Source organism: Procambarus clarkii, chromosome 4, assembly GCF_040958095.1.
Source record: "Procambarus clarkii isolate CNS0578487 chromosome 4, FALCON_Pclarkii_2.0, whole genome shotgun sequence".
Lineage (NCBI taxonomy): Eukaryota > Metazoa > Arthropoda > Malacostraca > Decapoda > Cambaridae > Procambarus > Procambarus clarkii.
Window position 1 is genome coordinate 46,835,162 of NC_091153.1, and position 25,700 is coordinate 46,860,861.

Below are 25,700 nucleotides of genomic sequence, written 5' to 3' on the forward strand. Positions count from 1 at the left end.
TGCTTTGGAGCTCATTAACTGTAATAATTGTAAACAAAGTGGCTAAAGATTGAGAAAGATGTACAGGTTCGCAAGTGCTTGCGTAACCGCTTCGTGAATTTAGCCCCAAGAGTTGGTGACAAAATCTGGAACTGGTAAACCCTACCAGTAGTTGGTGACAGAATGTAAATTGGTAACTGTTTCTATTAATCCCTCACCACTACACCTCACACCATTGTCTGTGATATATTTTTACACAAGTATAGTATGTTAGGCAAACTTTTGAATGCTGTAATATGCCAAGATCCATATAGGCCAGGGGCTATGCTTAGTTCAGATTGATTGGATATATGCCTAGAGAGGGTATTTAAGTTTCTTTTTTAGCTTCATTTTTTCTAACTATAAAGTGAATAGTACAAAGTTCTACTATTTAATTGCTTAGAATGGCAATCTTTGTACTACGGTGCACATTGTTACGAAAACTATCTGAACAGGAGAATGGGTTGGATCTTGAGAGGGGATGGGAGGGCGGGGTGGTCTACCATGGAGCCTACAAAATTGACTGGGCTGAGGAAGCAGTTGATAAAGGTAATTGTCTGAGTTCCCTGTACAATTAGTAGTCTATTACGATGCCTCTTAAGGATAGCATGTCACTAGCTTAGAGATTGATTAATTTGCATCAGTGAGTCAAGTTACTGTAAATTATTCTCCTGATATTTTATATATTTTCCCTTAATTAATTCTGAGAGTTGGATCTTAAATTGTTTATAAGTAACCTTATCTTCCATCTGGTTTGTAAGAATTGTAAAGATATTTTTAACATCTTGGTCATTTCTCCCCCTCCTCCCCCCTGTTAACTGGATGAGCATTTTCTGCTGCAAGGGCAGACTCTTCCAGTTATTTGGGGTTATATCAGTGCAATTATTGCAGTCTAAAGAGTTACATAAAAGTTAAAGCAACCATTACAGTGAGTGTTACCATAGTTGTACAATAACAACAGTACTTTGTTATCATAAAGGTTACAGTGGTAGCTGCAGTGTTTGTGGCAAATGTTACAATGGCAACATTTCCCTCCAGTGTTACAATGCATACAAACATTATTACACACACTCCTGGAAGTATACACTATAAATTTAAATATGTCATCCAAATGACGTAGTGCCAAGTCCTTATTTGGTGGTGCGTCACACATTATCTCAGTGCCGCTTCAGCTGCTCTCCAAGCAGCACTCGTGCTCCCTCGCTCCACACATTAGGTAAGATAATGAGAATGATTTATATGATACAAATAATTTCACTGTTGATAAATATGTTGGCTCAATAATATCTCATTACTCCAAAGACATTAACATGGTGGAAAATATATATATGTATATACTGTATGTATATTTTTGAGGAATATGACTAGAATTATCCAAGTGCTTAATGAAATAAGATAGCTTCCATAGAATTCCATCCAAAGCAGCATAATATGCTACACTTTGTTTTGTGGTAATTAAATTCAACAAATAGGCCTTCAAATATTAAAATTTTGAGATAGAACAAGTAGCTGCAATTTGGCTTCTCAGTGTGATACATTGCTTAATTTTCCCTCAGACACTTTGGAAATTTGCTCAATGTCAGCAAGGTGGCTGCTGTACCTCTCACTCTTGTGGGCTCTCGATGCATCTAGTGTTACTCAGCAGCCCAAGAAACGTAAGTACTGTACATGTATTATGTATGGTGGGTATTGCTCGATGAATTTTGTTTTTTTGAAAAGCGGAGGAACGTGTTTAGAGAGGAGTAAACCAGATGTTCAGGAGAGAGAGATACATTCCTGAGACACATTATAGACCTTGGGGAGCAGGGTCAGAAGCCACTGTGGTGGGAGGCCGGGTCAGAAGTTACTGTGGTGGGAGGCCGGGTCAGAAGTCACTGTGGTGGGAGGCCGGGTCAGAAGTCACTGTGGTGGGAGGCCGGGTCAAGTCACTGTGGTGGGAGGCCGGGTCAGAAGTCACTGTGGTGGGAGGCCGGGTCAGAAGTCACTGTGGTGGGAGGCCGGGTCAGAAGTTACTGTGGTGGGAGGCCGGGACCAAAGCCACTGTGGTAGACAGCGAGCTAAATTAAGTGTTTGTTTCCATCTCGGGCTTCAATTTTTAACGATTTTTGCTTGATTTTATTTCATAATATAAAATCTTACAGCTCAATATCAAGACTGTTGATATTGAATCTTCCTGTGCCGAGTACTGGATCAGATAAGAAGCTACAGTAAAAATTATAAAATTCTAATATTGTGTGAACTTCCTGTTGAGTGCCACAAGGATGCCGATCTTGTTTCCACACTTCCTGACAACAGGATCATGAGATAAATATATATTTTTTTAGTGCCTGGTAATAAAACTATGGGTGCATTAGTTAATATTTGTTTTCTTTATATGGCATATTGTGTTGTCAACTGGAAGCCACCTTAGAACCTTCATATGTTAACATTGTCTCAATATTCCAATATTTGACATCTTGACGCTAAGAAAGTTTGGAGCCTAGGTTTCTCAGATTCTTTTAGGGGTTAACGTCTTCATATTTTATGACTGTCAATTCCTGAGAAGCGGCTGGTATTAGGGCCGTAATTTGATGCCATTTGGAACACCAGTATCTGTGTTTCAGGGAAGTCTTGCGTGAAGGAGATCAGCATCACAGAGAACAACAGTACCTTCACCTCTGGCTTCTGGTACAGGTTGCACCTACTGGAGGAGCCGAGATGTTCCTTAGGTCTGTTATGTGTCTTGCTTCTATGGTCAAACCAACAACAATAATGCCCTTGCAAAGAAAGCATGCAGTATGGTAAAATTCTAGTCCAGTACTGCATTTAGCAAGCTAAAATTGTGTTTTATATTACTTGCTTGACTCATTAAGTGGGAAATGTTTTACTAGATATTATTATTACTGTTATCATTAATATGTATATATTTTTTAGTTTAATTTCTAGTATTAATAACAGCATTATCATCATTTAAATAAGTGTATAATTAGACATGTTTTATATTTCAGAAAACAAGACATGGAAGGCAAGACTTTTGAGCTGCAAAGATAATAAAGAAGTTGGAACATTCAAATTGAAGGAGGTAGTCTGTAATCCATCTTAATTATGTCTATCATGTCTCCTCTGTCACTCTCCTATTTTCTAGTAATGTTAGCTCTATCATTCTTTATACCCCCATTTATGTAATTCTGGGCAAAATCATGGTGGAAACCTCTGTAACTTCATAATTTTTCTTGTGTGCTTTTTGAGGTGGGGTCCACTGTAGGCGTGGACTCGTGTAGGTGGTGTACAGTGGTCTGAAGGCCTCCTTATTTACCATCCTGAATGACAATCTGACTTGTCAGCATAGAGTATGCTTCTGATCTTATCCTATTTATATGTACCTCCGAAGTTTGCTTTAGTACAAATCCACAGGAGCCTTGATCAATGTTCGAACCTCTGCACCGAGTGTTCTCAGACGCACTCTAGTCAACTGTACCACGACACGACACTTGACCGTGTCGTGGGACAGTTGACTACGGCGCATCTGGGAACACTTGGTGCATAGGTTCGAACCCTCATCAAGGCTCCTGTGGATTTGTTCTTTGATACATTACGTTAATGTGATTTCTCTGTGTAGGTTTGGTATTATATTAACTAGTGGTCTTTTTCTAATTACTGTACCACAGAAAGATAGTTTCCATTCACTGTGTTCCATCCTGATTTGTGTATGGGGTTTGGAGTTGGGTTGGTGAGGATGTGTGGATATGTGAGTGTTCTGTTTGTCTTTCCTCCTGATTTTTATTACTTGGTTGCTGTTGTATTTCAGGTCTCGGGTTTCTTGTGTGCAGTAGCAGGGTGTCAGGTGCTGGAGGTCAGACACACCTTGTCCAAGCAGGTCCTGGGACACGATGACCACATCTCGGTAGAAGTCTTCTTCGATTTATTTGAGTAAGTGTTGCACTGGTTCCAATCTCACCTTGAGCAGTTGGTATGCTTGTTTGAAATTTAGAAATGTAGCATTGTATTCCCTATATTTTTGTCATATTTTGCATTACTGCATCATTAACTGATAATAGGAAACTGAATGGTTCATTTAGATTTGCTTTATGATTGATTTGGAAATCGTGGATCTCTTGTGTGTGAGGATGCAGTAGCTCTGTCGAGTGATCTATTGAGTAGTCTTAATATTTTAATTTTTTATCTTTACTAATTAAAGTAGTTAGGTTATGCTGGCATTCTGTGGCAACAATTCTAAGGAAATTTACGCGTATGAGTCTTTTTAGGCCTGAACTTTACCCGAGTGTGATGAAAGTTTAACCATTGCTTAACGATAAGATTCATAGTTGCCGACCTGATTTTGCCACAAAGTCTGGCAAAAGAAAATGGGAGTCTACCAAGAAGATAACTTATATTTTTATAAGGTTTATCAATACCCGTTGAATAAAATTAGCAGAAAGTTGTGTATAGGTAGGCTAATTAAGATGCTGGAGAAGCAAGCCCATCCCTTGCAGGTAATTCCCAGACCAGGCCTCTTTACAGCTCATTCGAGTACTGTATATTTGTTAGTAAGAATTAAATATCTTCTTTGAGTTTATTAAAAGTCAGTTTGACATGTTGAAGCACCTGATATACACTTGGACACTTGTACACACTAGGATAATGATTAAGATTCACACTAGGACATTATGGGTTACGTTGTGCACTTGGACATTAGCTGCTACAATACACACTTGGACATTGATGGTCACAATACTCTAGGACACTAGCTGTTACAATTCACACTTGGACATTGATGGTCACAATACTCTAGGACATTAGCTGTTACAATACACACTAGGACATTGATGGTCACAATACTCTAGGACATTAGCTGTTACAATACACACTTGGACATTGACGGTCACAATACTCTAGGACATTAGCTGTTACAATTCACACTTGGACATTGACGGTCACAATACTCTAGGACATTAGCTGTTACAATACACACTTGGACATTGACGGTCACAATACTCTAGGACATTAGCTGTTACAATACACACTAGGACATTGATGGTCACAATACTCTAGGACACTAGCTGTTACAATTCATACTTGGACATTGACGGTCACAATACTCTAGGACATTAGCTGTTACAATACACACTTGGACATTGACGGTCACAATACTCTAGGACATTGATGGTCACAATACTCTAGGACATTAGCTGTTACAGTACACACTTGGACATTGACGGACACAATACTCTAGGACATTGATGGTCACAATACTCTAGGACATTAGCTGTTACAATACACACTTGGACATTGACGGTCACAATACTCTAGGACATTAGGGGGGTTAGCATACTCTGGAAAGAATATTAGTTCATAAATTACAGGTGTGTAAACTTATTAATAATAAGTGCAAATAAATGTAAATAATCCCATTACAGTATATTTACTTTGGGTATAGAAGAAGAATTAATTATAACTTAATCAATATGAGCTCTGTTCAACCAGCTTACATTAAGGAGCAGTCCCTTTCATTTAACAGTGATTTAGAACAATGCAAATTTAAATGTATTATACAAGTTGTGTCTGTGCATATTTCTACAATTAAAACCTTTTTCTTATTATGATTACAGGAATATTCTTGAACTAAAACTGATGTAATAATTAACTTTCAGTGTCACAGGTTTGAAACTTGCTCTGAGATCAGACTCCCGAGTACGATCTTGGGATGTGACTATACTACAGTGCCGCTCTGAAGATGAATTCAATCTTCAGCAGTGTAAAGAGACGATTAAGACAGATATTGGGAACAGCACATTTTTGGAGCTTCAAGAGCAGTTCCTTGCTAACAAATGTTACTACTTTCATGTGAGTACTGCCTGAACATGTGTCTTTAGTTCACACTTATCCTCTAAAATGTCATTATTCATTCTGAAACTTTCACCTTTGCAAGAGTGAATTTATCTAAGGTGTTCATTTCTCGTATGGCAGCTCCGCCCCAATGGCTATAATTGCACGCTGCTGGCTGGAGTGAATCTTATTCAAGCTCCGAATGGATGTCATCCAAGTATCATCAACCCAACTGAACTTGCTCATCCAATACGGTGAGTGAAGGTGCAGATCTAACAGCCAGTGTCACGCTGCTACCTCCAAAAATGGTGCTTAGATCTGTCAAATAATACCAGTGTGTAGAAGTGTCGGTCACACAAGCTCATGTGTGGAAGGCTGTATAGTTAGACCAAGTATCCAAATTTGAATGTCCAACCATTTTACAGATATAACCCAGGGTTGAACATATATATCTGTAACTGTGGGTTACACTAGAAATGTGTAGTGTATCCCACTACACTGTGTTCCAGGGGTCCATTGTTCCAGGACAGACCCACTATGTTCCAGGGGTCTGTCCTGGAACATTTACTCATCAAATATATCAAGTTTTAGCTTGGGAAAAAAAATTAGAACTCAAAATTAGCTCAATGAATGACATGTTAAATAGTAGCATGTTATTATTTACATGTTATGTAAGGTACATGTTAGTTTATTCTCTAGCTATCCGAGTCTACATAATACAGTAAAGTAAATGCAATGTTTTTATTTCATGTAGTTTTGCAAATAATGTATAGCAATATAAATAGAAATACAGACTTTCATATTACAAATTTCCATTGATCTGGAAAGCATTTGCTTTTGTAGTTTGCACTTTTGGCCACTATTTATAGAATGGAGATAAATCATCTAGACAAGGATGTCTTAAGATTTTTCCCAGCATCGGGACTCTTCTTTAAGAAGATGAGAGCATTCAGGTTACACTCTCGAGAGGCTAAGAATGAGAGGTGATACGACAGTGTCCAATTGAATGAAAAGCATGGAAACAAAATACACATAAGGTATTAAAAATGTCAAGTTGAGAAATATAGCAATGATTCAAATTTGGTGTCATTGTGGTCATCGTTAGAAATAATACTGAAATAGTGCAGTTTTACCAACTATTGCCTCCAATTTCAGAGTCAGAATCATAGCAATAATTCAAGCCTTGCAAATCAAACAAAAAACACAGTTTTGTCCTGTACACATACACTAAAAGTGTAACCAGAGTGTAAATCAATAAGTTCCAATACACACACACATTAGTACACAAATTCCAGTTCTGTAATGGATTTGTTATACTGGATGTTGTATCTTGGCAATGAAAATACAGTTAATTTCTGCTGTGGTTTCTGCTCATGTGGCTGTTGAGGTAAGAAATCAATATATAATTGTAATTGCACTAAACTTGGTAAACTGTTGACATATTATTGAAGTGAAACAACTGTTGCAGTGAGAACGCACTGGAGGGAATGGTGGTGGTGATGCCGCTGGTGACGGTGGTGGTTGTGGTGGCAGCAGTGGTGATGGCGGGTGTCACCTCTGTTGTTTACAAGAGACGATGCTGGCATTCTGCTTCTGTAGGTGAGTGTGGAAAATGCTTCTCTAATAGTTTATAAGGATATTTGGCCAGGTTTGAAGTGGCCATTTACCATTTACATTTCTGGTGTATAATGGCGGGTGTTGAAACTCATATTTATCTCTGGAGATAGACACAACACACTGGCAGCACTGCTGGTGTATAGTAGTGTTGAATGCACCATGGTGGGCCTGCTGCTGTCATATACCACAGTGTCAGACACAACACCTTGTATGTTTAAGATTCGAAACACATAATGGATTTTGGTGCTGGACCCCATTGATCTTCAAAGTAAACAATTTATATTTGTGGCGATATAATTTTAATTTGCCTATGATGCACCTCGCCTCAATCCAGCAGTATAAAGAACTGTACTGTTCTGCTAACAGTCGATCACCTCCTTGCAAAATGTTGAGATTTTCAGGTTGATCAGATATTTTGCTTTCTCACTGTTCCTTAAAGTTTTATGTCCTTGGATAACATTTTGTGTGGATCCAATTCCTTTGACATCACTCATCTTGTATCTTTATGCTCTTGTTTTGGCAACTCGATTGATATCTAGGAACTTGAATATTCTATAAAATGCACAGTGCTATATAGGCTTCTTGGCTTGGCAAATATTTTCTAGTGTCTTTGTTACTCATCCAGTAGGAAGTGGTGTAAATGGTAGTTATTAGCCTGTTATTATTGAAGAGCAGTTAGACAGCTGCTATGGGCTGCTTCCTGGGGGTTGTAACAAAAAGGAGGCATGGTCGAGGACCGGACCGTGGGGATGCTTAGCCCCCAAATCATCTCTAGATAACCTCAAGATAGATGCTGATGGTTTTAAAAGGTGGTAGTGGAGAGTTAATTCTGAGTGGCGCATTTCCCCATGTGTAATCGTGGAGTGTTGGGCAAGCTAACCCAAGCTTCCTACTTCCTACTTTAGACACTGTCTATTTTCTAGATATAGGTACAGTATTTAGCATCTTACTATGTATTCTAATAGTGTTTAAAACTAAAAAAAATAGTTATTTATTTTATTGAACTTTTGTTATGATAGTAAAAGATATATGAATGTAAATTCTATACGAATGCCATATCATTTCCCGACAGGTATTGGAGGAGTTGTGAGAGGTGGGGCAGAGCATAAGCCACAAGTGCTTGTGTTACGAGCCAGGGACTCGACACCTTCCACACACGATGGTTCAGACTTCGTTACACAGCTGAGAGCACGTCTCCAGTGTCAGGTGAAGGAACTTAAATGTTACAAGTAACTGGAAGCTTAAAAGCTATGTAGAGTGCAACATTAATTATCCTAGCAGCAAAAAGTCATAATACCACACCAAATTTTATAAGAAAAGTTAAATACTTGTATGATGTTGCTCATTAATAGGAAGAAAAGTGATTAGGCATAGATCATCACAGTAGATGATCTTCACGTGGCCTACTTGCAATTGAAGATGGTGTTTATATTACTACTAGTATTGTCTTTGGTTAATAATTTTATTAATATAACAGGTATATGATGTCTTGGAAGGAAATGGCACGGAAATGATAGCCGACCCGAGCCAGTGGCTGCTGCAGGCAATGTCGACCTCCTCCAAAGTGAAAGTGGTACTGCTATTATCCCCAGCAGTATTAGACCTATTTCACACATTATTGGAAGATGAGGCAGGTATGTTTTGGTATTCAGTATATATACAGTATATTTTATTTAATCTGTATAGTATCTATATTCCCAATGCCTTCCCTCAATCATCTTCAGTTTATTGCTCCATCTCTTTGGTTGCTTTATCTTTTCAAGTTAAGACTAGGCATTAACAAGGGTAGTGATGTCCATATTTAAACACTGTTATTTTAACATCAGCTCTTCTGAAGCTTGACTGTAGAAATTTATAATTTTATGATATTAGTGTTTCATTAGGAATAAAACTGGTTTGTTGTTAAATTTGTTGTGTATGGGATGAATCAGGGGTCAGCTGTGTGCCGGAGCCTTCATATGGTTTGTTGACTTGATTCATACATGTCTGCATGTTGAGAGAACATTTTACAAATGCAAGTCAGCCAAGGAATGAATGAATGCTGGAGTGATGTGTTCGAGAATTGCACAGCTGTCGGAATGAGGCTGTTAAAGAGTGAATGCCTCGTGTTGTGGTTACCAACTTCTGGTTGTCCATGAGGTTGGGCCAGGTGTCCACCATAAGAACATTGTTTGAAGGATGAGTTTGGTGAAGAAACAACATTAGGTAATTACATTAGGTAATTACAAGAAGCACAAAGCAATTATGACTATATAGCGCTTGGAAGGTATATGAGGACTAAGATTTAGGGTACCTTGTGGCGATTCCAAGAATTAACGTTCCAGCGGCCCAGTTCTAACCAGGTCTCCTGGTCAACCTGGCTGTTGGATGTGGCAGCCATCTGGCCTGGTTGATCATATATCCTTTGGGGTGTTCATCAAATTCTTTTGAGTACCATGAGAAGCCAGCGAGTTATGTGCAGTGTGTGTTGAAAAGTGTTGGGCTCTTCTTGTTGATAGTTGTGTGTGTACCTATTGCACCTGTGTCTTTCAGTGGGGGGCTGTTTAGCACATGCTGCCATGCCTCCTGGTCTTGTGTGATGTTATAGAGTGGAATCTAACAGTAAAGAATCTTTGTACATTCAGCAATTTCTCTAGCTTTGAATGGGGTTATTATTATGCAACAATTCTCAGCCCTAGAGAGCACTGGTGTCTGCTGAAAGGTGCTCGTTTTCCAACCTGTTTTAATTGTAGTCATGATAGCTACTTTATTGTCTACTTTAATTACTCCCAGATCCTTTATATTTTTTGTTGTTGTATAGTGTTATTTGGCTATTTTGTGGTTTCCATTATAATTTCATGTCTTCCCCAGTGCAGGAGCTGAAAGTTATCTTAATCATAAATGTCTGTCATTGGAAGACATGATTTACATGAGATTGTAGGGTCTTCTATATTGTCTACTCTCATGAAAGTCATAGTGTCAAACAAGGACTGTATCATCCTTTGCATAAGAGAATGGAGTAAAGGATGGTGCTTGACCACTTGAACAGTTTGGGATTGCATGTTGATGTGCAAGAAATGAGGCAGTCGGTCTATACCAGTCCAAGTGGTTGGGGGGGGTGTGTGTGCAGAAGCATGAGTCAGGTGAAGGTGTGTGTATCAAGTAGAATGGTTATGAAATCACAAAGTAATGGACAGGTTTATTTATTTTTATTCTTGCTTCAACAGCACTGGAGGTGAGCAGTGTGGACACAGACTTCAGGACGAGACTTGTAGTTGCAGGACTAAAGCGTCTGCTGGAGTGCGACTTTGTGTACAACTACAGTCGAGTGTTTGTGATCAGGTGAGTGTGTCTGGGTAGACAATTTCACACTACCATGTTATTCTGTTGTTTAATGTCAGTTATTACTATTATTATAAGACTGTCCTAGCCAAATTTGATGGAGCTGGTTTCACTTAGTTACCTAGTTATGTTACAAAAAATATTAATTTGTCTAAAATGTCAGATCTTCCATAAAATCTTCTTTAATTGGCAAAGAAAAAAGTTATTAAGCTGTTATTCCTTTATAATTATTTTTTTTCTGCCAGTTTTATGGAAGTGGAAAGGAATCCTGGTGCTGACCTTCTTGCAAGTTGTCGGCGTTATTGCCTACCTCAACATTGGCCAGAGCTCGTGCTAGCTCTTACAGGGTATGTCAACCCATCCTCAGACCAAGTCCATTCCATCCAGTGCTGGACCCCAAAGACGCATTCATCAGTTTTAACATCCTGTTCATTCTAAACAGGAATTCTCTCGAATATAAATTACGTATTAGCATACTGTATTTTTAAGCATTGGTTAGGCTAGGTGTTCAGATTCTGTTGGCAATTATTTGTACTACTGGTACATGGTTAAAGCATTTACAGCATTGTGGTTTAAACAAAAGTCATCAGCGAAGCACTTATTTGAGAATTGTCTGAACGTCATCAGTTGTGTGTAAACGGTTTCCATTCATAAACAGCGGGTTTGGCGGCTGCATGGAATGTCTTTGGCCGTTGTTTCAGGACAGGCTGCCTCCTAAACAAGGGCCAAAGTCCATTCCCATACATCTGCCAAACCCCCGTGTTTATGAATGAAAAACTGCTAACACACGACTCGACTGAAGACGTTCGGACACTTCTCGGACAAGTATTTCGCTGATGACTTTTGTTCGAACCACAATGCTGTAAATGCTTTAACCATGTACCAGTAGTACAAATAATTGCCAACAGAACCTGAACACCTAGCCTAACCAATGCTTAAAAACACAGTATGCTAATACGTAATTTATTTTTGAGAGAATTCCTGTTTAGAATGAACAGGATGTTAAAACTGATGAAATGCGTCTTTGGGGTCCAGCACTGGATGGAATGGACTTGGTCTGAGGCATAATGTACATGAAAGGAATAGACTAATATTTAATATAGTGTAGTTTTAATATATACTATACAGTTATATATTCTTTTCTTCCATTTTATATGATGAAAATCATTTTGAGGCAATGGAATGATGCATGCTGGTGAGCCCCAGACACGTGCACTAACCGACTCTGCCATGATGGTACAAAAGCAGACCAAACAGGAACTATTGAATTCACTGGAAGGTTTTTGGGTTTGCAGTTGACTCGACCACACACTGCCTATGGTAATGGTGTTCATCATACTCTTATGCCATTCGGATCACAAAGAAAATTTTTGTTCACGCCCACTACACGTGGATGACAAAGAAATTCGATCCGAATGGCGTAAGAGTATGATGAACACCATTACCATAGGCAGTGTGTGATCGAGTCAACTGCAAACCCAAAAACCTTCCAGTGAATTCAATAGTTCCTGTTTGGTATGCTTTTGTACCATCATGGCAGTCGGTTAGGGCACATGTCTGGGGCTCACCAGCATGCAGGCATGAATCACTTCCATTGCCTCAAAATGATTTTCATACATATATCACACCATTGTGATTCCTTTGTTATTACATTATAAATTTCCCTCTCTACTTTTCATAGAGATCAAGACATCTGAAGTATATTGACAGGATACAGATGATGAGTCTTGTCAAATACAAGATGCATTGTGCTTCTAATAAACTGCCCACTGAAGATTTTAACTTCTAAAATGTCTGAGAAACTTATCACCACATGACAAGTCCTAGCAAGATTTGCCTGCTGCCCATCTCAAGTTTCTGCAACAAAGTGTATTGCTAGATACAAGGCAGCATTTAAAGCCTTGTCAAATTTAAAATGGCAAATAAAAGTAAAGAAAAAATGATTCTCGATCTCATTGAACACAAAAAGAGAACTACCACCTAACAATTCTGATTGTACTCTCTCTCCAACTAAAATTATACAGGTCTCACCCCCCTTCCCCCCCCCCCCCTTAAAAGTGTAGGGGGAAAAAATATGGGCACATATTGGTATATTACAAAAATATTCACACCTGTCCTGTTAGGTCACAGACTTCATCAAATATCGACAGAAAACGAAGGTGAAAATTCTTGTATTTCTTGAGCATTGTCAGCATGTTTCTCTGCTGAGTTTGGCAGAAGGCTTCTTGATCAACATAGTTGTCCATGTCTGGGATCTCATCACCTTCTGCGATGATGAATGGCAATTTCCATATGGCTGCAAGCACTCCAAAGAGAAACTTGCATTTGTATTCTTCATGTAGTTCCTTGTAGGTAAAAGGCATAGCTGTGCCACTCGCTTCCAGCACCTCGCTGAACGAGGCATAATAGGTGCTCAGCAAACAATCTAGGTGGGTTTTTCTGTCACTGGCGCCGAGGCAAGTATAGAAGAACTCTGCCAGGTCAGTGGCTAGGGACGCAATGTAACACATTTGGAAGTCCAAAATCCGTACATCTATAGGCTCGCCTCGCTCATTGTACCTGCCGGTATAATACAGAATTAATGTTTCCAGTTTATGGGAACAAACCATTTTTTTTCCAAACTCTTGTCAAGTAAATTGCTGAAATTACTGTATATATATAATTATACCCCTGTAACAATCTATACACACTTGAGAAGTAGTGTATATATTCTCATGTTTTTATATTATTTTACTCTTGACACATTGCACAACAGAATAATTCAATGCATTATTCCATACATAACACATTTCTGTTTTTCTTGCAACTATTTTCTAATTGCTTACACCTCAAAAGATACAGATTGGCCCTTATTCTCCTCAAACATTGCTTGTCCAAGACACCTTAAGTAAGACAAGTTATTTGAAGATCCCTGTACTGTACTTGAAGGCTGCTAATTGCTTATCTAGAGCAGTGACATTGTTCCACAACCTGCTGCTGCTGCCCTTCAGGTATCTTCAAGACATCCTCCCTAACCTGTCTTCGGCAACTTAAAGCCAAGTTTAAGAGAAATAATAGCCATTTTCTATACTATACTTTATGGATAATGTTTTGTGAATACTTATGCATCCAAACAAAAAAACAATACATTATTTTACAAAGTGTAAGAAATTGTCTCTTACCTAAATAGTAAATTATTGTTGACCAAGTCAAGGTGACATATAACAGTAAAAGATGCAGTTGTGGCAGTTTGCTCCTCAAACATACTGAGGACTTGAGGTTTAAGTCTCTCTACCCAATCCGCCGCTCTCTCATAGCCCTCCTCCGTTTGTAACAAAACTCTTACGTTCTCCAGATTATCACTCATAACCACACGATAAGTGTCCCCAGCATCGGCTTTGTAATTGCACCAGTGTTTGCATAGGAAATCATATTTGACCTCAAAATCTGGAATCTGTGTAACTTGCAACATGGAGGCTGCATGAAATCTTGCCATCTCTTGCAAGACTACTGTCGCGTGTGCTATGTCCATTGTCTTTCTACGATCATACTTTCGAAAGCCTTGGCCTCTTAGATCATCAAGAATTATTACTTCTTGGTCCGGCTCCAAGCTAGAGAAAAGACATCGAGGAATTCTAAGTGCATCAAGTCCTCTCTTTTCCAACAGCATCGTCAACATGGGCTCAATTTCCTGGTACAATTTACTTTCCTTATGAAATGCCATATGCATGAAATCACTCCAAGTTTCTCCTCTAAGTGGATTTAATTTGGCTATATAGTTAGTCTTTTCTATTTTGCCATTTTGGGAAAATTCAACTATAACACAAGCCACAAACGCAGTCGCGTTTTCTCCTGCTTCAGTGAACTGTCGCATTGACCATGACTTGAGGTGAGCAGTGTGTCCTCTATCAGCCGTCAGGGCTGCCAGCACATGTTCTCTCTTCAGCAGACTCTCCGGCATCACTGCTTCTTCAGCATCACTATCAGCCACTGAAAGTTAGAACAAAAAATACATAAAATAAAGCACATATTAACATAGAACGTGTAGCAGAGCATTATGTAAATATGTTTTAGCACATGATAAAACACCCATCCACAAACATTTCATCATAAAACATCTACAATACTGAATATTATATTTAAATGGAATACTATGAGACTACAGAATAAAATCGATATCAATTTATTTATTTATATATATACAAGAAGGTTCATTGGGATTGTGAGGATACATAGCATAGTAATTACATTCTTGTGAAGCCACTAGTACGTGCAGCGTTTCGGGCAATTATGTTGATTTTTCTATTGAACTAATGTTCATCTTGCTTGATAATTGGCCTTTGGCCTATGTTAACCTGAGGAGGCTGTCGCACTACCTTACTGCCCTATCAACAGTTATAAAGGTCCCAAACATGTACTACACATCCACCACCACTCACAGCAGGGGCATGAGGGGGGTTCAAAATTTATATACTGTACTGCCAAGTTTCCGAAATGCAAAATGATTTTTAATCTCCATTGTATGCGACTTAAGTCCACTTACTTGAAGTAGCGTGGTGGTAAGTGCCACTGGCTGCGGTATCAGGTGAAACTGGCACTGCACAACTCCAATTATCAAGTAAGACGCACAGTATTACAATTTTCACCTGGCAACATCATCAATATATATATAGCAAAGAGTAAGAGTATAGAAAGGCTCAGTATAGCAGGGAGCACTACAGCTATGAGCAGTACAGTGAGTATAGTCCTGGGAGAGGGGCCGCTCCCGGCGTCGCGCGACCATAGTTGGATAAAAGTGGAACAGGTGTTGCCAGGGGCCGCCAGCCCCGACACCGGTGCAAGGGTCACCTTTGTTTCATAGTGAGCACTGTGTGGTGGTGGTGGTAGTGGTGGTGAGGGTAGTAGTGATGGTGGGGGTGGTGGGGGTCGAGGTGGTAGTAGTGGTGGTGGTAGTGGTGGCCCCGATAATTAAATATGGTTGGACGTCATGAAAACAATGGAGGGAGGCCCGCCCTTACTCCTCACCCTACGAACCGTATAACCTCAATGGAATTTATCCAGAAATAAACCAATATCACAACTTCACAATGATGATAATAATAAGCAGCATACGAATAACTAGGCACAATGTATAATTGTAAGTATCAGGGGTTGCACTTGCTTAACAAGTCGATTTTTCCCGAAATATTACATTTTATTTACATTATTATCTATTGAAACGATTACGTTTTTATTGTATTTCCATGTAAAGGGCGGCGGCATGAGGCTTAATGATGCCCACCAAACATCTACAATAAGAGAATATTGGAAATTAGATCGAGAGTTATTTGGGGTGAAATAATCAAGGGGGATTTAGATCCAACGTGGTAAAAATGATGACCAACCCACACATCAGATGAAACAACGATGTTTCGCTCTGTCCTGGCCCAACCATTTGGGATGGACGGTACGGCGTCGGTCTTGCTTCGTGCAGGTCGGCGTTCAATCCCCGACCGTCCAAGTGGTTGGGCATCATTCCTTCCCTCCGTCCCATCCCTAATCGTTATCCTGATCCCTTTCCAGTGCTATATAGTCGCAATGGCTTGGCGTTTCCTCCTAATAGTCCCCCCCCCCCCCTCGCTCCGTCCTGGTCGAGCTCTGACGCAGCAACGGTCCCTTAGCGAGGGTCGTCCTCTGCGACCCTCTGCCCAGCATAAACAATGAGATTTATACATGCTGCAGACCAGGTTAAGCTTGGATGAAAGTACTTTATGGCCTACAGGGTCCTTTACAGATCAATAAATGCGACACATCTCTTCATGTGTCTCAGTATCACACAACTCTGCCACTCTATATCGGCTTCATCCGGCAGCCGACGTGTCTTGAGTCACCTTCCGGTAGATGGCAGCATAACCATGGCCTCTGGAGGACTTGGAGCCACCGGTATATACTCGGACGGAAATTTCATGTCGTTTGACATGTTCGTTGGACAGATTTCCCATACAATCAGGTACGTCCAGTATCCCTGCGATAGATGTGAGTTACATAGAGCGGTGCAGAAGGATCACCCAAGGAGGAAGTAAACGGTGGTGGAGAAGAAGTATGTCAGGGTCGAAGTGACTGGACGATCACGTAGGTGTGTGCACCCTCCCGGTGCCGCCGCCAAGACGTGCAAATGACGTAAATAATGTATTCTTTCGTATCAAAAAACAAGAAACCTCCGGCCCGTGTAACGATGCGGCCTGACAGCTCCGACAGAGGCTCATAGTACGCGTAGATGTCAATCCTTCCGTATTTATAAGTAATTATCAATAGAAGGCACCAAACCGGAAAGGCTATGTATCCCGTATTAATAAATAAGTAATTATCAATAGAAGGCACCAAACCGGGAAGGCTATGTAGCACCATCAAATGTGCGGGATAATCAGAGGGCCCGAATTAATAAGCCTTAGACCTAAGTAGTCCATTGGGCCAAACATTTTCAAAAGGGTTTTAACCACTGAATAGCAAGCGGGGCACAGGACGCCCAGCTCCAACACTTAGAAAATAATGTAGTCTGAGACACTTTGTCCGAGCAGCACCCCAAACCCTATGTACAGCACCGTACGGTATTGTACAGTGCTGTACAGTATTGTAAGGTACCTGTACGGTGCTGTAAGGTACCTGTACGGTGCTGTAAGGTACCTGTACGGTGCTGTAAGGTACCTGTACGGTGCTGTAAGGTACCTGTACGGTGCTGTAAGGTACCTGTACGGTGCTGTAAGGTACCTGTACGGTGCTGTAGGGTACCTGTACGGTGCTGTAGGGCACCTGTACGGTGCTGTAGGGCACCTGTACGGTGCTGTAGGGCCCCTGTAGGGTGCTGTAGGGCCCCTGTACGGTGCTGTAGGGCCCCTGTACGGTGCTGTAAGGTAATGTACGGTGCTGTAGGGCCCCTGTAGGGTGCTGTAGGGCACCTGTACGGTGCTGTAGGGTACCTGTACGGTGCTGTAAGGTAATGTACGGTGCTGTAGGGCCCTTGTACGGTGCTGAAGGGCCCCTGTACGGTGCTGTAGGGCCCCTGTAGGGCGCTGTAGGGCCCCTGTAGGGCTCCTGTAGGGCGCTGTAAGGTAATGTACGGTGCTGTACGGCCCCTGCACGGCGCTGTAGGGCCCCTGTACGGCGCTGTAGGGCCCCTGTACGGTGCTGTAAGGTAATGTACGGCGCTGTAGGGCCCCTGTACGGTGCTGTAGAGCCCCTGTACGGTGCTGTAAGGTAATGTACGGCGCTGTAGGGCCCCTGTACGGCGCTGTAGGGCCCCTGTAGGGCTGTAGGGCCCCTGTACGGTGCTGTAGGGCCCCTGTAGGGTGCTGTAGGGCCCCTGTACGGTGCTGTAAGGCCCCTGTACGGTGCTGTGAGGTAATGTACGGCGCTGTAGGGCCCCTGTACAGTGCTGTAGGGCCCCTGTACGGCGCTGTAGGGCCCCTGTACGGCGCTGTAGGGCCCCTGTACGGCGCTGTAGGGCCCCTGTACGGCGCTGTAGGGCCCCTGTACGGTGCTGTAGGGCCCCTGTACGGTGCTGTAGGGCCCCTGTACGGTGCTGTAAGGTAATGTACGGTGCTGTAGGGCCCCTGTACGGTGCTGTAAGGTAATGTACGGTGCTGTAGGGCCCCTGTACGGTGCTGTAAGGTAATGTACGGTGCTGTAAGGTAATGTACGGTGCTGTAAGGTAATGTACGGTGCTGTAAGGCCCCTGTAAGGCGCTGTAGGGCCCCTGTACGGTGCTGTAAGGTAATGTACGGCGCTGTAGGGCCCCTGTACGGCGCTGTAGGGCACCTGTACGGTGCTGTAAGGCCCCTGTACGGCGCTGTAGGGCCCCTGTACGGTGCTGTAAGGCACCTGTACGGTGCTGTAGGGCCCCTGTACGGTGCTGTAGGGCCCCTGTACGGTGCTGTAAGGTAATGTACGGTGCTGTAGGGCCCCTGTACGGTGCTGTAAGGCCCCTGTAAGGCGCTGTAGGGCCCCTGTACGGTGCTGTAAGGTAATGTACGGTGCTGTAAGGCCCCTGTACGTTGCTGTAGGGCCCCTGTACGATGCTGTAGGGCCCCTGTACGGTGCTGTAAGGTAATGTACGGTGCTGTAGAGCCCCTGTACGGTGCTGTAAGGTAATGTACAGTGCTGTAAGGTAATGTACGGTGCTGTAAGGCCCCTGTAAGGCGCTGTAGGGCCCCTGTACGGTGCTGTAAGGTAATGTACGGTGCTGTAAGGCCCCTGTACGGCGCTGTAGGGCCCCTGTACGGCGCTGTAGGGCCCCTGTACGGCGCTGTAGGGCCCCTGTACGGCGCTGTAGGGCCCCTGTACGGCGCTGTAGGGCCCCTGTACGGCGCTGTAGGGCCCCTGTACGGCGCTGTAAGGTAATGTACGGCGCTGTAGGGCCCCTGTACGGTGCTGTAGGGCCCCTGTACGGTGCTGTAGGGCCCCTGTACGGTGCTGTAGGGCCCCTGTACGGCGCTGTAAGGTAATGTACGGTGCTGTAGGGCCCCTGTACGGCGCTGTAGGGCCCCTGTACGGCGCTGTAAGGTAATGTAAGGCGCTGTAGGGCCCCTGTACGGCGCTGTAAGGTAATGTACGGTGCTGTAGGGCCCCTGTACGGCGCTGTAGGGCCCCTGTACGGCGCTGTAAGGTAATGCACGGTGCTGTAGGGCCCCTGTACGGTGCTGTAGGGCCCCTGTACGGCGCTGTCGGGCCCCTGTACGGCGCTGTCGGGCCCCTGTACGGTGCTGTAGGGCCCCTGTACGGTGCTGTAGGGCCCCTGTACGGCGCTGTAAGGTAATGTACGGTGCTGTAGGGCCCCTGTACGGCGCTGTAGGGCCCCTGTACGGCGCTGTAGGGCCCCTGTACGGCGCTGTAGGGCCCCTGTACGGCGCTGCAGGGCCCCTGTACGGCGCTGCAGGGCCCCTGTACGGTGCTGTAGGGCCCCTGTACGGTGCTGTAAGGCCTCTGTACGGTGCTGTATGGCCCCTGTACGGCGCTGTAAGGTAATGTACGGTGCTGTAGGGCCCCTGTCCGGTGCTGTAGGGCCCCTGTACGGCGCTGTAGGGCCCCTGTACGGTGCTGCAAAGTAATGTACGGTGCTGTAAGGTAATGTACGGTGCTGTAGGGCCCCTGTACGGTGCTGTAAGGCCCCTGTACGGTGCTGTAAGGTAATGTACGGTGCTGTAAAGCCCCTGTACGGTGCTGTAAGGTAATGTACGGTGCTGTAAGGCCCCTGTACGGTGCTGTAGGGCCCCTGTATGGTGCTGTAAGGTAATGTACGGTGCTGTAAGGCCCCTGTACGGTGTTGTAAGATAATGTACGGTGCTGTAAGGCCCCTGTACGGTGCTGTAGGGCCCCTGTACGGTGCTGTAGGGCCCCTGTACGGTGCTGTAAGGCCCCTGTACGGTGCTGTAAGGCCCCTGTACGGTGCTGTAAGGCCCCTGTACGGTGCTGTAAGGCCCCTGTACGGTGCTGTAAGGTAATGTACGGTGCAGTAGGGCCCCTGTACGGTGCTGTAAGATAATGTACGGTGCTGTAGGGCCCCGGTACGGTGCTGTAAGGCCCCTGTAGGGCGCTGTAGGGCCCCTGTACGGTGCTGTAAGGCCCCTGTACGGTGCTGTAAGGTAATGTACGGTGCTGTAGCGCCCCTGTACGGTGCTGTAAGGTAATGTACGGTGCTGTAAGGTAATGTACGGCGCTGTAAGGTAATGTACGGTGCTGTAAGGCCCCTGTACGGTGCTGTAAGGTAATGTATTGTGCTGTAAGGCCCCTGTACGGTGCTGTAACGTAATGTACGGTGCTGTAGGGCCCCTGTACGGTGCTGTAAGGTAATGTACGGCGGTGTAGGGCCCCTGTACGGTGCTGTAGGGCCCCTGTACGGTGCTGTAAGGTAATGTACGGTGCTGTAGGGCCCCTGTACGGCGCTGTAGGGCCCCTGTACGGTGCTGTAGGGCCCCTGTACGGTAATGTACGGTGCTGTAGGGCCCCTGTACGGTGCTGTAAGGCCCCTGTACGGTGCTGTAAGGCCCCTGTACGGTGCTGTAGGGCCCCTGTACGGTGCTGTAGGGCCCCTGTACGGTGCTGTAGGGCCCCTGTACGGTGCTGTAAGGTAATGTACGGTGCTGTAAGGCCCCTGTACGGTGCTGTAGGGCCCCTGTACGGCGCTGTAGGGCCCCTGTACGGTGCTGTAGGGCCCCTGTACGGTGGTGTAGGGCCCCTGTACGGTGCTGTAAGGTAATGTACGGTGCTGTTGGGGCCCTGTACGGTGCTGTAAGGCCCCTGTACGGTGCTGTAAGGCCCCTGTACGGTGCTGTAGGGCCCCTGTACGGTGCTGTAGGGCTCCTGTACGGTGCTGTAGGGCCCCTGTACGGTGCTGTAAGGTAATGTACGGTGCTGTAAGGCCCCTGTACGGTGCTGTAGGGCCCCTGTACGGCGCTGTAGGGCCCCTGTATGGTGCTGTAGGGCCCCTGTACGGTGCTGTAAGGTAATGTACGGTGCTGTAGGGCCCCTGTACGGTGCTGTAAGACCCCTGTACGGTGCTGTAGGGCCCCTGTACGGTGCTGTAGGGCCCCTGTACGGTGCTGTAGGGCCCCTGTACGGTGCTGTAAGGCCCCAGTACGGTGCTGTAGGGCCCCTGTACGGTGCTGTAGGGCCCCTGTACGGTGCTGTAGGGCCCCTGTACGGTGCTGTAAGGTAATGTACGGTGCTGTAGGGCCCCTGTACGGCGCTGTAGGTCCCCCTGCACGGTGCTGTAAGGCCCCTGTACGGTGCTGTAGGGCCCCTGTACGGTGCTGTAAGGTAATGTACGGTGCTGTAGGGCCCCTGTACGGTGCTGTAAGGCCCCTGTCCGGTGCTGTAGGGCCCCTCTACGGTGCTGTAAGGTAATGTACGGTGCTGTAAGGTAATGTACGGTGCTGTAAGGCCCCTGTACGGTGCTGTAGGGCCCCTGTACGGTGCTGTAGGGCCCCTGTACGGTGCTGTAGGGCCCCTGTACGGTGCTGTAAGGTAATGTACGGTGCTCTAAGGTAATGTACGGTGCTGTAGGGCCCCTGTCCGGTGCTGTAAGGCCCCTGTACGGTGCTGTAAGGCCCCTGTACGGTGCTGTAGGGCCCCTGTATGGTGCTGTAGGGCCCCTGTACGGTGCTGTAGGGTACCTGTACAGTGCTGTAAGGTAATGTACGGTGCTGTAGGGCCCCTGTACGGTGCTGTAAGGTAATGTACGGTGCTGTAGGGCCCCTGTACGGTGCTGTAGGGCCCCTGTACGGTGCTGTAAAGTAATGTACGGTGCTGTAGGGCCCCTGTACGGTGCTGTAGGGCCCCTGTACGGTGCTGTAAAGTAATGTACGGTGCTGTAGGGCCCCTGTACGGTGCTGTAAGGTAATGTACGGTGCTGTAGGGCCCCTGTACGGTGCTTTGGGGCCCCTGTACGGTGCTTTGGGGCCCCTGTACGGCGCTGTAGGGCCCCTGTACGGCGCTGTAGGGCCCCTGTACGGCGCTGTAGGGCCCCTGTAGGGCGCTGTAGGGCCCCTGTACGGCGCTGTAGGGCCCCTGTGCGGCGCTGTAGGGCCACTGTACGGCGCTGTAGGGCCCCTTTACGGCGCTGTAGGGCCCCTTTACGGCGCTGTAGGGCCCCTGTACGTTGCTGTAGGGCCCCTGTACGGTGCTGTAAGGCCCCTGTACGGTGCTGTAAGGCCCCTGTACGGTGCTGTAGGGCCCCTGTACGGCGCTGTAGGGCCCCTGTACGGCGCTGTAGGGCCCCTGTACGGCGCTGTAGGGCCCCTGTACGGCGCTGTAGGGCCCCTGTACGGCGCTGTAGGGCCCCTGTACGGCGCTGTAGGGCCCCTGTACGGCGCTGTAGGGCCCCTGTACGGTGCTGTAAGGTAATGTACGGTGCTGTAGGGCCCCTGTACGGTGCTTTGGGGCCCCTGTACGGTGCTATGGGGCCCCTGTACGGCGCTGTAGGGCCCCTGTACGGCGCTGTAGGGCCCCTGTACGGCGCTGTAGGGCCCCTGTACGGCGCTGTAGGGCCCCTGTACGGCGCTGTAGGGCCCCTGTACGGTGCTGTAGGGCCCCTGTACGGTGCTGTAGGGCCCATGTACGGTGCTGTAGGGCCCCTGTACGGTGCTATAGGGCACCTGTACGGTGCTGTAGGGCCCCTGTACGGTGCTGTAGGGCCCCTGTACGGTGCTGTAGGGCCCCTGTACGGTGCTGTAGGGCCCCTGTACGGTGCTGTAGGGCCCATGTACGGTGCTGTAGGGCCCCTGTACGGTGCTGTAAGGTACCTGTCTGTACAGTGATTTACAGTGCTGTAAGAAATCCTACTAGAAATCATAAGGATACTACTAGAAATCCTGTTGGAAATCCTAGGAATCCTACTGGAAATCCAAGGAATCCCACTATAAATCCTAGAAATCCTACTAGAAATCATAGGAACCCTACTAAAAATCCTTGGAAACTTATTACAAATCCAAGGAATTCTACTAGAAATCCTACCAGAAATCCTAGGAATCCTATTAGGAATCCTACTAGGAATCATACTTGAAATCCAAGGAATCATAATAAGAATCCCACTTGAAATCCTAGGAATCCTACTAGAAATTCTAGGAATTCTAGAAATCCTAGGAATCCTATTAGAAATGCTACTAGAATCCTAGGAATCCTAATAGAAACCCTAGGAATCTTAAATTCTAAGGAATCCTTCTAGAAACCCCACTTGAATTCCTAGGAATCCTACTAGAAAGCCTAGGAATCTTACTAGAACTAGAAATCCTATTAGAAATGCTACTAGAAATCCTAGAAATACTAGGAATCCTACTAGAAACCCTAGGAATCTTACTAAAAATCCAAGGAATCCTTCTAGGAATCCCACTAGAAATCCTAGGAATCCTACTTGAAATCATGGGAATCCTACTAGAAAAACTAGGAATCCTACAAGAAATCCTGGGAATCCTACTAGAAATCCTACTACAAATCCTAGGAATTCTACTATAAATCCTAGAAATCGTACTAGAAATCATAGGAATCCAATTAGAAATCCTTGAAGTCCTATAAATCCTACTAGAAATACTAGGAATCCTGCTAGAATTCCTAGGAATCCTATTAGAATTCCTAGGAATTCTACTAGAAATCCTGGGAAGTTGATTTCTAGGCGATTTCTAGGATTATGTCTAATAGGATTTCTAGGAGATTACTAGTAGGATTTCTAGGAGGATTCACTACACAAGAGAGGTGTAAATCCCGTTACTTAGCGAGGTTTCCTGTGGTCTGCAGTTTGACCACCAAAAAATCACTCGATAAAAAATCTACCACTATATTGATGGGACCTCTTGGGTGGCTTCAGTTACCATAGAGGTGGCTTCTTCAGCTTCACAAGTCAGTCGGTCAGCGGAGTAGTGCCCGTGTTCTTAGTATTGTTTCTGCTGCAGGAATACCTAAACCAACAATGCTACTTGACAATCATTGAATTGTTTTATTCAATGACTGAATAAACACACAGAAATTGGGTTACAATTCACCCAAACAATTTAAGGTCATGTTTAAAATGATTACAATCATTTTATCCTGTACATTATCTGACTGTTCAACAGTTCCTGTTGCAAAATTATCTATATACCCAAGGAAATAGTAATTATCAAAAGAAGGCACCAAGCCGGGAAGGCTATGTAGCACCATCAAATGCGCGGGATAATCAGAGGGCGCTAAATATCACCAAGGACGCCAATACGAGAACAAAAACGCATAAGGCGAACGATATCAAAAGTATCCGAGTCACCAAGAATTCTATTGATAAAGGAATAGTAAAAAACGCATTTAATGGTTATATTAGTTTGTACTGAATACTGTGCACCCATTCACCTCAGATGTAGTTTAATGGACTGTGAGTGGGGAATAATGATAATGATTCGGGAAACTTGTTCTCTGAGGGGACGTGATTGGGTGGAAGAGGGGTTGGGGGAGGGGGGGGGGGAGCTGTGTAATGATTTGTTTAGTAGGTGGGGCGGGGGGGGGGTGAGATATCTGTATGAGACGAGGATACACGCATTGGTGTATGACATACGTATCTAGAGAGATACAATGTGTGTGAGGGAGTATGTGTATGGCGGGGGGTGAAAGAGATGTACATGTAAGGGAGGGGAGGGAATAATGCCCTTAGGTCAGCTGTAGTGCTCCTGGATGTTGTCAAGCGCCTCGTACTACCATTTTAGTGTCTTGGGTCATTAGGAATTCCTGTGATACACAGTCGGGGTTATCAAGGCCAAATCATGTTCGATTCAAATTCTACAATACAATCCATTAATAATGGACTATTACTAGATTTCTACCTCACAAATTCTAATGTTGCCTACAATTTTCAAACAAATTTTACCATTGACGTTTACTTATGTTCGTAGTAGATAAAGATAACATCCTGAAGACCCTTTGGCGAAAGCTGTTGAGCATCTTTGTGGGACTGGGTTGGCCAGTCCGCCACCCTATGCCTGGGGGCAGCACTGTCGACACGTACACTTCTGCCCAAGACGCTGCCTGTCGGAGGAACACCTGTCGGAGGAACACCTGTCGGAGGAACACCTGCCGGAGGAACACCTGCCGGAGGAACTCCTGCCGGAGGAACTCCTGCCGGCCGGCCCTTCTACAGTAGCTAGAGGGGGCGTCTGGGACACCAGTACTCCTGCTTGGTGGGCATGTATTGGCTGGAATCTACGTTCACCGCCTTGAGCCACTCCTTCAACTGGTTCAAGAAGTTCTGGGGTACCGTCGGGTACCGGGAGAGAATCCACGAGAACTCTGAAGAACAATGACAAAATTACTTACAGGAAAATACATTTACTAACATTTTTACAAGTACAAAATAGACTACAATCTAGATATACAAAACCTAACATAATTGTGTTTATGGACGTTACAATCACTCTTCCTCAGAGCTCTTGATAAAGTTCATGTAAACATATGAAGTCTATTGCACTATT

General features: G+C 44.8%; 3 protein-coding genes across 10 annotated transcripts in view; 1 reads left to right on the plus strand and 2 right to left on the minus strand.

Annotated features, from left to right (window-relative positions):
* Positions 1-516: 516 nt before the first annotated feature.
* LOC138370326 (uncharacterized) lies at positions 517-12,704 on the plus strand. Its single transcript, XM_069334553.1, has 13 exons — positions 517-1,234; positions 1,575-1,673; positions 2,622-2,726; positions 3,006-3,079; positions 3,806-3,927; positions 5,649-5,841; positions 5,965-6,077; positions 7,292-7,422; positions 8,513-8,646; positions 8,918-9,074; positions 10,647-10,761; positions 11,007-11,108; positions 12,443-12,704. Exons 2-13 carry the CDS (start codon positions 1,595-1,597, stop codon positions 12,456-12,458), a joined length of 1,341 nt encoding a protein of 446 aa, XP_069190654.1. The 5' UTR covers positions 517-1,234; positions 1,575-1,594; the 3' UTR covers positions 12,459-12,704.
* LOC138370328 (uncharacterized) lies at positions 10,607-25,246 on the minus strand. Of its 3 annotated transcripts, none has more exons than XM_069334559.1 (3): positions 25,113-25,246; positions 13,923-14,730; positions 10,607-13,320 (listed from the first exon to the last, which is right to left on the minus strand). In XM_069334559.1, exons 1-3 carry the CDS (start codon positions 25,171-25,173, stop codon positions 12,867-12,869), a joined length of 1,323 nt encoding a protein of 440 aa, XP_069190660.1. In that variant the 5' UTR covers positions 25,174-25,246; the 3' UTR covers positions 10,607-12,866. The 3 variants fall into 3 exon arrangements, with proteins under 3 accessions (XP_069190660.1, XP_069190663.1, XP_069190672.1); XM_069334562.1 differs by lacking the exon at positions 25,113-25,246 and adding an exon at positions 15,284-16,321; XM_069334571.1 differs by lacking the exon at positions 25,113-25,246 and adding an exon at positions 14,989-15,231.
* The window catches only part of LOC138349569 (apolipoprotein D-like), a 47,376-nt gene continuing 46,218 nt past the window's right edge, over positions 24,543-25,700 (minus strand). For all 6 annotated transcript variants that reach the window (XM_069334598.1, XM_069334592.1, XM_069334587.1 and 3 more), the window contains one exon: positions 24,543-25,518. In XM_069334598.1, coding sequence (XP_069190699.1) covers positions 25,373-25,518 — 146 coding nt within the window. In that variant the 3' untranslated portion in view covers positions 24,543-25,372. The remainder of the gene's footprint in view (positions 25,519-25,700) is intronic.